Raw genomic sequence first — 12762 nt, 5'->3', positions numbered from 1 at the left:
TCTTCACATTTTGATGACTGTCTTCACTGTGTTGTGTTCCATGGTATAGCCAATGCTGTGGAAATTTTTTGTACCCTTCTCCTGACTGACACTTTTCAACAGTGAGATCCCTTTAATGCTTTGTAAGATCTCTGTGAGCCATGACTTTTAATGTAGCAGGCAACTGAGTAAATGTCAGGGCCATCTTTCTAGGGCAGCTGAACTTTATTTGGGGTTAATTAGAGTCTCTTTAATTGATGCCAGGTGTGTAACCAAGAAGACTGAATGCTGCAATTAAATCAAAAGGTGCTCCAACAAAGTATTAGTTTAAGGGAATGCACGTTTCTGCAATCAGCTTATTGTACGCTTTTTGTTTATATTTTTCTCTTGTTTTTCAATTGAATTGTACAGGTTGTAGGTCACATTAAAGGTGGGAAAATTTTTGAAATGATTTATTGTAGTCTCATTTTTTTATATCACAAAAACTTGGCGTTTTAACAGGAGTGTGCACACTTTTTATATCCACTGTACTTATGGAGGTACCAAGTAAAATAATACCGTTTGACCTAAAGCAGCATATATTAGGCTTTAAGCACTGCAGAAGTGTGCACAACATATTTAGTTTCTCTTTCAAACTATAGTACACTTCCACAATTTTAAATGTACAATTTTTGCCTACAGTTCCTCACACTTGTGAATCTTACATTTTTACTAGAAAGACAAGTACAGAAAAACTTATTTTATTTTTAATTATTTAGTTACATATTTCTTAATTCAGTGCAGCTCTAGTATAACTTACTTCAGTTTTTCTGCATTTACCTTCTGGTAATTGTGTTTGTATCTAAGCAAAGGAGCAAGGGTTAAGCATCACTATACCACCTTCTATGGCAAACCCAGACAGATTTTGTATTTGGCCTACCCCTTCACTTGTGTATGGCAATCTTGGCCCTCTACTCTTCCTCACTAAAATAAATTTGCATTTCATGCATATGTATGTGTAGCTTCCTAGCATCTACCACCTGAAACCTGGTGCTTCATCACCTGCTTTCAGCAGAGTCCGCCAGCACTGCAGCAGATCTCTGCCAAGGATAGGCATAGATGTGGCTATTCAAACCTACCTTCCCCTGTTGGTTCCTTTAGCTGTTAGATTATTAATGGATCCTGGGTCTTCTGACTCTCACTGAGGGCCTTATGTCTTGGTTCTTTGCTTCAAAGCCTACCCCCCCTAACTGAATTGCTCTACCACCAGATCACTGCAACATGAGGTTATGAAAAAATCTGCCTCTGCCGAAAGTGACTTCTTTGGATTCAAATTTTTGACCAGGTAGTCTTAATTCCAGATGTAGAATATCCTTGAAAGTCATACTGCTCTGGAGCAGGCATGCTAAGAGAATGATGGAATGGTGATGGTGACAGCTTCAAACTCATCATCTCAGATAGAGTGATTGTTGTGTCACTGCAGAGATGGACTCATGATGGAATGACAAGCTGATATCTTTTGACCAGTATAGAACTATAGGTCTAGTAAATTTATTTAATAGCTTTTTTCTGTAAACACTTTAAAACTTTTGTCATGGTTGTGATGTTCATCGTGTTTCACTGTTGCAGTCATTACAATTGGGTTATCCTGCTGGCAGGCTACCCGCAGTCGGCCCGAGTCCCAAAGTCTAGGTCTGGCGTCAGTTGCTGTCACTTCCTCCCTGACGTCAGTGAGCCAGGGGTATAAAAGATGCAGCTCACGCCATTTTATTCAGTCTTTCTTGCCGTGCGGTGCCGCGAGAAGCAAAAGCAGTTCGCCAAGTGCCGGTCGGCCAACTTCTGAGATTTTCAAATTCGAATTTCAGATCCGAAGTCTTCATTAAAGCTAAGTACTCCATTGGGGAAACTTTTTTCTTGCTCCAGACCGGTCAGAAAAAGTTAATAATTGTATTTCTTGTGAGAAGTAAATACCTCATAAGGATTTTCATTCTTACTGTATTCCTTGCCTAGGCCCTGACCATAGCGTTGCTAGTTGTCGGTTTTGTGCTAGATTTAACCAATGCACTATTAAGCGTCGGTACGATTTTGCATTTCATTACTTTGGCAGAAGATTCAATTATATAATGCCATCGGAACAGCCGACTACCGGAATTTATAAAAAGTGCAAAGAAAAAGAAAAGGACAGGCATCCAAGGTCCAAAACCGATGACAAGGCTTCCGCAAGGCCTGTCGCCGGTTCTCAGTGAAGCACTTTCGCAGCATCTGATGCCCGCTACCTCAGAGCCACAGGCCGCTTCCGACTCCCACATGGAGCTGACTAGGCCACTGGAAACTCAAGGTATTGGACACTTGGAAACAAATCCCTCAGATGGGTCCGGAGCCGCTGAGCAGGCATCGGCTTTTGAGGGTGTTTTCAGGCCTACACAGTTATATGTAAAACCAACTTCAGCTTCAAAGGCAAAGACTAAAGCAGCTCTAAAGACAAAGAAACAAGTACAGCATTCTCCTGGACAGGCCTCCATGCCTTAAAAACAGATGCTTAAAATGGCCGAAGACCCAATTACTTTGATCAGGGGTACCCATCCCCCTCCTGATAAGAGGCCTAGGCAAGAGATAGAATATGAGTCTTCAGATCAGGTTTCCATTTCCTCTGATTCCTCTTCTGAACAGGAATATTCTCTTCCTATGAGGATTCTGATGCTGAAGAATCTATCCCTTCAGCCTCTCCTCCTGAGGATTATTCTTTTGGGGAGACCCTGCATGCTATGAGGGAGCATTTCCACTTGGAGAGCCAAGATTACTCTGAAGCCAAGAAAAGGCTCAGAGACTTCCTTTTATTACCTCAGCACAGGCCCCTTGCTATTCCTCCTGTTTTAGACATTGTAGATGATGTATTTTCAGAGTCTGGTCTGTCTCCTGACTCTTTACCACCATCTCCTGTTAAGCCAGACAGATACTACAGGGTTCCTGATTCACATAAATTTCTTTATAAAACACTGCTGCTGACCCAGAAACTATCTCTCAGGGTCCCAAAGAGGTCAAAGGTTCCACTGCAAAAAACCCTCTCCCCTCTGATAGGGATTCAAGGGCCCTGGACAGATTGGGGAAAAAGATTTATACTTCTGCTACCTTGGCTGTAAGAGCTTTACATTGTCAGTTTCATATGCTTAAATATCAGCAACATCTTATGTCACTGCTTAAATAGAAAATGTTGACAAATTCAGAATGTGCAGAAAACAAATAAATGCAGGATTTATTGCATGCAGCTGAACAAGTGGGAAAGCATACTTTGCAATATGGTTTTGATTTTCTAGAGGCCTCCTGCAGGGCCGCTGCTACAGGTTCTGTCATTAGGAGGCATGCTTGGTTAAAAGAACAGAATCTGCCCGATCATGTTAAAGCAAAACTATTAGATGCTCCATAACAGCATGATACCTTGTTTGGTGTTAAAGCAGAAGAGGTGTTGAAGAAAATGGAGGACAAAGCTAAATCTATGCAAACAGTCAAGGATTTCTTACAGGTACAGCCTCCCAGATTTTAGCAGGAACTGGCCTACAAAGAATTGGTCCTTTTCAGTGTCAGACAGGCCACAAAGAGGCAGATACAGACGCCCCAGAGGCAGATCACAGCCCCAAAGCTCATAAAGGCCTAAGCAGTGGGGTGCTTCTACCTCCAAAAGCGGAGAGGAAAAATCACAGCCATACAGGAAACAGTCTCAATGACTTTCACCTGCCAGCACCAAGCACTTATCTTCTGGCAGCTCCTTTGGGGGGAAAACAAGCACTTTTTTCACAAAATTGGCACATGATCACCCAGGACAAATGGGTCTTAAATATCGTATCACAAGGCTACAGGTTCCACTTTCACACCCTGCCAAGGCCAAATGGTATACCAGACCTGCCATGTAATCAGTGGGCAGAGGCACAAAAACAAGTTTCATCCCTCATGGACATGAGAGCCATTCAGCAAGTACCACAGCAAGAGCAGGGACTAGGATTTTACTCAAGGCTATTGTTGGTGTCCAGAAAGAACAAAGCCTGGAGACCAGTACTGGACCTGTCTATCCTAAACACATTCCTGGATATTCCAAAATTCAAAATGTTAACTCTGCAGCAGCTTCTGCCCATGCTGGGCGAGAAGGCTTGGCTTGTGACTTTAGACCTAAAAGATGCATACTTGCATGTCCCAATCAGACAATCATGCAGAAGATACCTCAGATTTATAGCTGGTTCAATGCACTACCAATTCTCTGCACTGCCCTTTGGCTTATCTACTGCGCCCAGGGTCTTTACAAAATGCTTGGCACCAGTAATTGCATTTTGCAGACAAAGAGGAATACAAATATATCCTTACTTGGATGACTGCTTTATTCAAGCAGAGAACAAGGACATTCTACTACTGCATCTGGCGTTTGTAAAAAGATTGCTAACAGGTCTAGGGTACTCTGTAAACGAAAAGAAATAAAAACTCGTACCCTCTCAAGAGATAATATTCCTGGGTGCAAGCTTAAATACAACTGCCCAGATGGCTTATCTCACGCCAGACAAACACAGACAACTGACTACTTATTTCAAAATGTTGGCAACAAAGACCCAGTTATCTGCAAGAAAAATTCTGCAGGCTTTGGGCTTCATGGCATCCTGCATTATGCTAATTCCATATGCAAGACTGCATATGAGGAAACTTCAATGTTATCTAAAAAGTGTTTGGACTCAACATTGCCACAGCCTGGAAACAATAATTACCCTCATTCCCTGCCAGCAACAGGAGTTTCGATGGTGGGCAAAAGCCTGTCACCACAACACGGGACAGCCATTCATCTTACCTACAGCCGTGCAGACATTGACAACAGATGCATCAGATTATGCCTGGGGGCCCACATGGCAGGAAGATGTATTCAGGGCACATGGTCCGCAAGTCAAATGCATCTACATATCAATCAAAAAGAGATGCTAGCTGTTCAGAATGCCCTGACAGCCTTCAAGGATCTACTTCATCCAGGACAGCTACTGATGAAGATGGACAATACTACAGTCATGTGGTACATAAACAAGCAGGGGGGCACACATTCCTACCCCCTCTGCAGACTAGCCATGAACTTGTGGGGCACAGCATTGACTTAACCAAGTACATCTGCACGCACAATTCCTGCCAGGAAGGCTAAATACTCTGGCAGACGAACTAAGCAGAAACCTAATGGATCCCCATGGGTGGAAATTGGATCCACAAGTCTTCAGCATGATAACAAGGAACTGGGGATGCCCGGACATAGACCTATTTGCCTCCCCTCACAACTGCCAACTACAGAGATTCTGCACAAGGACTTATCACAAGCAAGCATGGAAAGTGGATGCTCTATCTTTCAGCTGGAAAAACCTAACAGTATATGCTTTTCCTCCTCTGCCTCTCCTCCCCAAGGTACTCCTCAAGGTCAGACAAGAGAAGCCAAAAATGATGCTGATTGCCCCAGACTGGCCCCGCCAGCACTGGTACCCAATCCTAAAGAGCTTGTCTCAATGCCCAGCTTAGACATTACCTCAAATTCCTCACTTATTGACCCAACAAGACAGTCAGATACTGCACAGCCAACTCAGGACATTAAACCTGGCAGCATGGCAGATAATGTAGCCATTCAAGACACAACCCTCTCTAAAGCAGTGATGTATGTTATTTTGGAGACTAGCACCAGAAAATCTTATGCAGAAAAATGGAAGAGATTCTGTGCTTGGAACCAGGCACAAGGTATTGACACGATTGTTCCAAATATTCCTCAGATTTTGCAATACTTAACTGAGATGCTGGATAAAGGCCTTTCCTTTTCATCAATTAAAATTCATGCATCTGCCATTTCAGCTCATTACAATACAGAACTACCTATTTTTTTCTCATCCATTACTAAGGCAGTACCTCAGAGGGGCCAATAACATAACAACACCTAGGAGAGCACCAATACCTGCATGGGACCTCAACTATGTCTTGGAAAAACTCACACTGCCTCCATTTGAGCCAGCCTCTGCAGCTGATATAAAATTATTATCCTGGAAAACAGCTCTGCTCTTAGCAATAACCTCCGCTAGACGAGTCTCAGAGTTACAGGCACTCATGGCTGTGGAACCTTTTATCATTTTTCATCCTGACAGAGTTTCTCTGAGGACAAACCCTACATTTATGCCTAAGGTAGTGTCCAGTGTGGCCCTTAACCAAACAATTAATTTGCCTACCTTTTACCCAAACCCACAGAATAAGTTGAGAGACTTCTGCATTCTTTGGACATCACAGGCAGCTACGCTTCTACTTAGACAGAACCAAAGCTTTCCGAAAGACTGAACAACTTCTAGTGGCATATGCTGCAGGATCACAAGGAAAGCCTATCTCAAAGCAGACTATTTCAAAGTGGATAGGTCACTGCATTCGTTTCTGCTATTCACAACATGGCAGATCAGTGCCTAAGGGCAATAGGCCTCATTCAACCAGAGCAGCAGCCACTTCAGCAGCCTTCCTCAGAGGAGTAACAACCAAAGACATCTTAGAGGCTGCAACTTGGAGTTCAGTGCATACTTTTACAGAGCACTATCACTTACTTCTCTACTCTAAATCCAGGGCAGGCTTTGCCACTGCAGTTGTGCAGGGCCTGATAGCCTCTCCTAATCTTATTTAGCACCAGCCTCCCAACCTTAGCTTTGGGATTCAACCCAATTGTAATGACTGCAACAGTGAAATACGATGAACATAGTACAGTTGTGTACCTACCATAAATGTAGATGTTCGAGTGTATTCACTGTTGCAGTCCAGGTTACCTGCCTTACCTCCTGCCATCCCCCTTTTCCTTGCTGAGACTTATCTGTACTTCTCTATTCTATACAACCTATGTGGTGTATTTGCTTGTAGATGAAGGAAAAGTTGTTTTTTGTGTATGCATGCTTATTGGCATAATTTAGCTTACCATTTTAGGGGCACCCGACATGTGGGGCAAGAAAAACTGAAGAAAATGGCGTCTGCTGCATCTTTTATACCCCTGGCGCACTGACATCAGGAAGGAGGCGACAGCAACCGACGCCGGACCTAGACTTTGGGACTCGGGCCGACTGCGGGTAGCCTGCCAGCAGGATAACCCAATTGTAATGACTGCAACAGTGAATACACTTGAACATCTACATTTATGGTAGGTACACAACTGTACATTATTGCAACTGTATACATTATAGTGAATGTTACACTTCAAATTTCTATGCTGTAGTTTGTGTAGAACCTTTATGTTTAACATGTTTTGTATTGTAGTCTGTGGAGGTTTTACAGGCACATTTTATTGTACATATACAAGACTGAGCTTTCTTAAGAGAATGAACACTAAGAACAGAAATTGCAGAAAACAGTCATTGAACAGCTTAGTACAGATGTTCTAGCAATTTTTTTTCATATAGCTTTTATGATGCATATGATCTTTCAGATTGCTCATGATTATGACCTGTTAATCATTGAAGATGATCCCTACTATTTTCTACAGTTTGAGAAGGTAAGATTGAGGTTTTCTTTCAAAAAGGATTTAAAGGTTTGTGCCCTGGCTTTCCCACGGTGATGTTACAGCATGTAAAACATGTTACTGTACATGCTATGCATGAGTGAACTAAGTTAGGAAAGTACCCTCAGGATAGGAACTTATTTAAATACTGCAGTATTAAAGACTGTAAGCTGTAGCCATAATTCACTGCAACAGTGGTTACTGTTCACTAAACTGCGATCCCACTCTTTTTTTTTGTAAGGGGCTAGGCTTTTTGTTTTAAAACCAGAAAACAATAGCAGAACTCTAAACAATCTTTTTTTCTATTGATACCGAATGCTTGAGAGGGTTGAAAGTGGGCAGCTTAGTAGGGGGCAATGCTTGCTGGCAGCATAAATATTTAGAAATTAGTATCAAAAACCTTGTATCTTAATTTGTGTTGCTTAGCTGCTGGTGCTGCCATGTACACCATTCATGTAAGCAGTTAGGTTGACACAGAAGTAATTCTGCCATTGTAGTGTTACATTTGGCTAAAGTCATATGTTATTCTAGTTATTGCTTATGCAAAGAAGCTATTCTGTCTAGAACTTTTCAAACCACTCATTTAGTACTTAGTGATTTACACTGTGCCCACCAAGCAGTTGAGTAAATGGTGGCACAGTAACTGAGATGCAGTCAGGGCTTCTGTGATTAAGCTTATTCATGTGTGCATGCTTATATTTATTTATTGCTAATCAGGATGTTCATCGTGCATACAGCTGCAGTCATAACAGATGGGTTCTCCTGCCATCAGGCGGGCCCTCGGTCGGCCGAATTCCAAAGTCTAGGTCCGGCGTCGGTTGTCGTCGCCTCTTCCCTGACGTCACTGCGACAGGGGTACAAAGGAACCAGCCAACGCCATTTTCTTCAGTCTTTCTTGCTAGCTGGTGCCCGAAGCAGAAGCAGTTCGCAAGTGCCGGTCGGCCAGCTCCTGAAATTATGAAAATTTTGAAACCAAAGTCTTCTTGAAAGCTAAGTACCCCGTTGGGGAAACTTTTCTTGCCTTGTCAGACAAAGTTAATAATTGTATTTCATGTGGGAAGCAAATACCACATAAGGATTTCCATTCCCTCTGTATACCTTGTTTAGGCCCAGACCACGACGTCTCGGTCTGTCGCTTTTGTGCTACATTCAACAAACGCACCATTATGCGTCGGGCGGAGTTCGCCTAGCATTATTTTGGAAAAACATTTAACTGTATTATGTCATAGGTTCATAGGTTCATACTAGGCTATCTGCCCTAGGGCATTTATAAGCCTAGCCAGAGTGTGTGTGGCTTTCACCACCCCTTAGGATGAGAATACTATACCCATTAGTTTGCTGTGCCTCTGTCCAGCAGTGATACAGAGATGATTCCCGGGGTAAACCTCGATCTCCCATCCACTCATCAAGATTTCTCTTGAACAGAGTCAGTGAGGGGCTCTGCCTCACATGGACTGGGATTCTGTTCCATAGTGTAGGGAGTCTCTGGGTGATGAATCTGTCCCTCCAGCACGTCCTATTTATATCCGTGTTGAGGTTTAAGTCTCTTGCTCTCGTGGCTCTGGTGGATTTGGATTTTTGAGGTGGAGCATGTCCATTAATTCGGGTTGGACATGGCCTTGTATGTCAGGCACAGATCACCTCTGAGAAGGCGGTATGCGACTGAATAGAGCTGGAGTTTCTTCAGTCGGGCATCGTATGACATATGTTTGAGCCTTTATCCTTTTGGTGAGGAACTTTTGGGGTCTTTCCAACTGCTGCAGGTGTCGGGTAAGGTACATTCGAATGGGCGTTGTACTCAATCATTGGTCTGATAAGTGAAGAGTACAGGGTACAGTGACCTCTCCTGATCTGGATGTGAATCCTTCATGATCAGGTGGGCAATGTAGAAGGTCTTCCTAACCACTTTGGCAATGTGAGTGTCAAAGAGGTTACTGTCAACTTGGGTTCCCAGGTCCCTGATAACTTCTTCCGTGTTTAATGGATTACCACCTATGTGGTAATTAGGGGTTACCTTGTTTTCCCAAAGGGTATGACTATACATTTTTTGGCATTTAGCTTAAGGCCATGGCTCTGGCACCAGTTATCCATTTCTATGAGACCTTTCTGGAGGATGTGTGTCTGATGGAGTGTCAATTATGGTGCCCAGTTTGCAGTCATCTGCAAATTTTGTCAGCCACAATCCCCCTATGTTTGCCTGCACTTCAGAAAAATAAATGCCGAACAAGAGGGGGCCCAGGACTGAGCCCTGTGGGACACCGCTCGTGACCGGCTTAGAGTCTGACATGGCACCAGCAACTCTAACCCTGTGTGTTCTGTCCTTGAGCCAGTTTGCAACCCATCTTGTGACATATGGGTTTACATCTAAGCTGGTGAGCTTTTCTATGATGCCAGTGGGGTATTGTGTGACGCTTTTGCTAGGTCAAGGTAGGCTGTGTGTACTGTCTTACCCTCATCAGTGGCCTTACTGACTGTTTGAAAAAGTCGACCAAGTTCAAGAGGCAGGATCTGCCCTTGACAAAGCCAAATTGGGTAGGATCCAGTGTCTGTAGGTCCCCAATGCCTTTATTTATGAGTTCCATTATGATCCTCTCCATAGCTTTGCAGACAAGGCTCGTCAAGCTTATGGGCGGTAATTTCAGGGTCCGTAGAAGCACCGCCTTTGTGGAGTGGGACCACAGTTGCCGTCGCCATTCTTTGGAGCGTGTATCCTGTAGTAAGGCTAAGATTAAACAGCAGCCTTATGTGTGGGTTTAGTTCCTCATTGAGTTCATGTAGCACACAGCCGGGGACACCGTCCGGTCCCATTGATGCTGTGTTTTGCTTTAGAGAGCAGCTCTCACCTGGGCATCTGAGATGTTTGGGAGGCTAGACTCTGGTGGGATAGATATTTCTCCTTTTGGGGGACAGGCAGGGGAGAAATTTCCACTGAACCTGTCTGCCAGTATGTTGGCAATGTCTGTGGGTTCAGTGATTTTTTATCATTTTGGACTAATTCTGAGCATATCTGGGAGTTTCCACCCAGGTTTCTAACATAGCTAAAGAAGGCTTTATGATTGTCTTTTGTGTCATTAGCGATTTTCTCTCAAAGTTGGCCTTGGATGATTTTATGAGTGATCGTAGTTTTTGCTAGTATTGATCAGAGATGCCTTCCCATTTAGGGATTTTGCTCTGTCATGTAGTAGCTTTCTCCTCTTGTTGTAGAGTTTGTTTATGGCTGGAGTCCACCAGACCGGGCGCCTGCCTTTGGTGGAAAGGGTCTTGATTTTATTAGGGATTGCTTGATCCATACATTCCTGGAGGTGCTCGTAGAAGGCATTTGTAAGGGTTTCAGCAGCGTGGGTTGTGGTTTCCACTGGCTCGGGGCCTTGAAGGATACCACTCCAGTCTTAAGAAGTGTGAAGTTTGCTTTTGAGAAGTTCTTCACTGTGGTCTTTTGCTGGGGGTGGGGGGGATGTGGATCTCCAGTGAGATTAATTTATGGTCTGATCTCACCAATGAGGATATACTTCGGTGTGGAGCATTTTGTCCCCATGTTTGTGATGATCAGGTCTAGTATATTTTCTCCTCTTGTGGGAATGGTGACTAGTTGTTCCATAGCATTTGAGTTTATGAACTCAAGGAACCTTTAGGCTAGGGTGTTGGGGCTTGAGTAATGTTCCCAGTCTATGTTTGGGTAGTTGAAGTCACCCAATATGATGGTGTTTGGAGAGACATTTATACTCTCCAGTGTCTTCAGGAAGGCTGTGTGGGTTTCCTGAGTTTGAGAAGGTGGTCTGTAGCATGTTACAAACTGTAGGGCAGTTTTACCTATGGTTAATTGCACCTGGATGGTCTCCGATGCTTAGATGCGTTGCCACTAACCTGGAGGTGTGGGTATCCTTTATGAATATGGATACTCCCCTCCTTTTGTGGTTCGGTCCGGATTTTGGGGCGGGCATGATATGAGTATAACCTGATAGTGCTGGGGTGCTCTCAGGAGCCTTGAACCAGGTTTCAGTCACAGCACAAACATTGATGTTCTCCATACTGAGGAGGGCTTCGGTGCATCTTGAGGTTTAGACTTCTGGCATTGAGCAGTATTACCCTTAGTTTTTCTCCATTTTTGTTTTCTAGGCGGTAGGTTTATCATTTGAGCCTTGCCTAAAAGGCACTATGGGGGTGCAAGAGCCTTTGCCAATATCCGGAAGCCCAGGGTGACAGGTGCAAGCCGTCCCTTGAAGCAGCGTGGCTTGTCAAGCATGTCATCCCAGGCAGACAGACATTGGATCCCCTTAGAATGACACCAGTAATTAAGCCAATTATTAAAGCTGATCATTTTGTCTCTGTATTGTGGCATCATTCTTGGTGAGGGTAGGATACTGCTCAGGGTCAGGGTCATACCGGCCTGGGCTACATAATCTGAGAGCTCCTCTATGTCTCTTTTCATGTAGTCCAGGAGTGCGTCTCAGGTCGTTCACACCGGCATGGACAATGACTGAGTCATACCTGTACTTGCTGTGGAGTGACCTGAGTGCTTGTGTTATGTGGCGGATTCTAGCGCCTGACAGGCAGCTAACTGTGATCTTTTTCTTGTTCAGTCTGGTGAGTGGGACGTCAGTGTGTCTGACTATGGAGTCACCTATAACAAGTGTGTCTGACATTGTGTTTGGCCTTAAGGGCTGTGACTGTTTAGCACACTGACTTTGAGAACTATGTGTTGCATGTCTTATGTCTTGAGGTGGCAGTTGCTTGGGTGTCTGCTTTGGAGGCCTCTGTAGTTTTGGTAGATTTTTGATCAGTGCCTCAGAGTATGTCTTTGTGTGTTTGTGTTTGTTTTGTAGTTGTGATAGTTCTATGTGAAACTGGGTTTGTGTTGTGCGTGGTGTCCTTCTCCTCCTGTCTGGTCTTGCCAGTCCTGAGTTGAGAGAGCTCAGCCTCCAGTTTGGCTATATAGTTGCATCTCTCACATGTATTTGTGTTTTGTGGGAGAAGGAGTGGGTTGTCTGTGTACATGAGGCAATTGTAACATTGCCTCAAGATGCCCAGATTCACCAGCTGAACAGGAGAGGACGCTAGCAACTGACCCTTCGACATGCTAGAATAAGTGAAAAAGTTTGCTGTGTAACTGAGTCAGAAGGGCCCTATAGGGAAATGGGTACTCAAGGGGATTCTAGGCTAATGTAGTACTTTGTTTAGTATACAAGTACTTTACCTATATAAAAATGCTTTAGGAGCAAGTGCTGAGCTATTGAGATAGAGAATAGACTGTTTAGATTGCAAGTAGAGAAGTTCTAAGGGAAAAA

General features: G+C 43.8%; 1 protein-coding gene across 1 annotated transcript in view; it reads left to right on the top strand.

Annotated features, from left to right (window-relative positions):
- Positions 1 to 12762, top strand: part of LOC122792864 (kynurenine/alpha-aminoadipate aminotransferase, mitochondrial-like) — an 808921-nt gene that overhangs the window by 317866 nt on the left and 478293 nt on the right. The window contains exon 5 of the mRNA XM_044060423.1: positions 7325 to 7471. Within this exon, the coding sequence (XP_043916358.1) occupies positions 7325 to 7471 (147 nt within the window). The remainder of the gene's footprint in view (positions 1 to 7324; positions 7472 to 12762) is intronic.

The sequence above is a fragment of the Protopterus annectens genome, chromosome 2.part0 (assembly GCF_019279795.1).
Source record: "Protopterus annectens isolate FY-2018-M chromosome 2.part0, PAN1.0, whole genome shotgun sequence".
Taxonomy (NCBI): Eukaryota; Metazoa; Chordata; order Ceratodontiformes; family Protopteridae; genus Protopterus; species Protopterus annectens.
The sequence above is the reverse complement of the archived record's forward strand: the minus strand, read 5'-3'. Positions and strand labels throughout refer to the sequence as shown.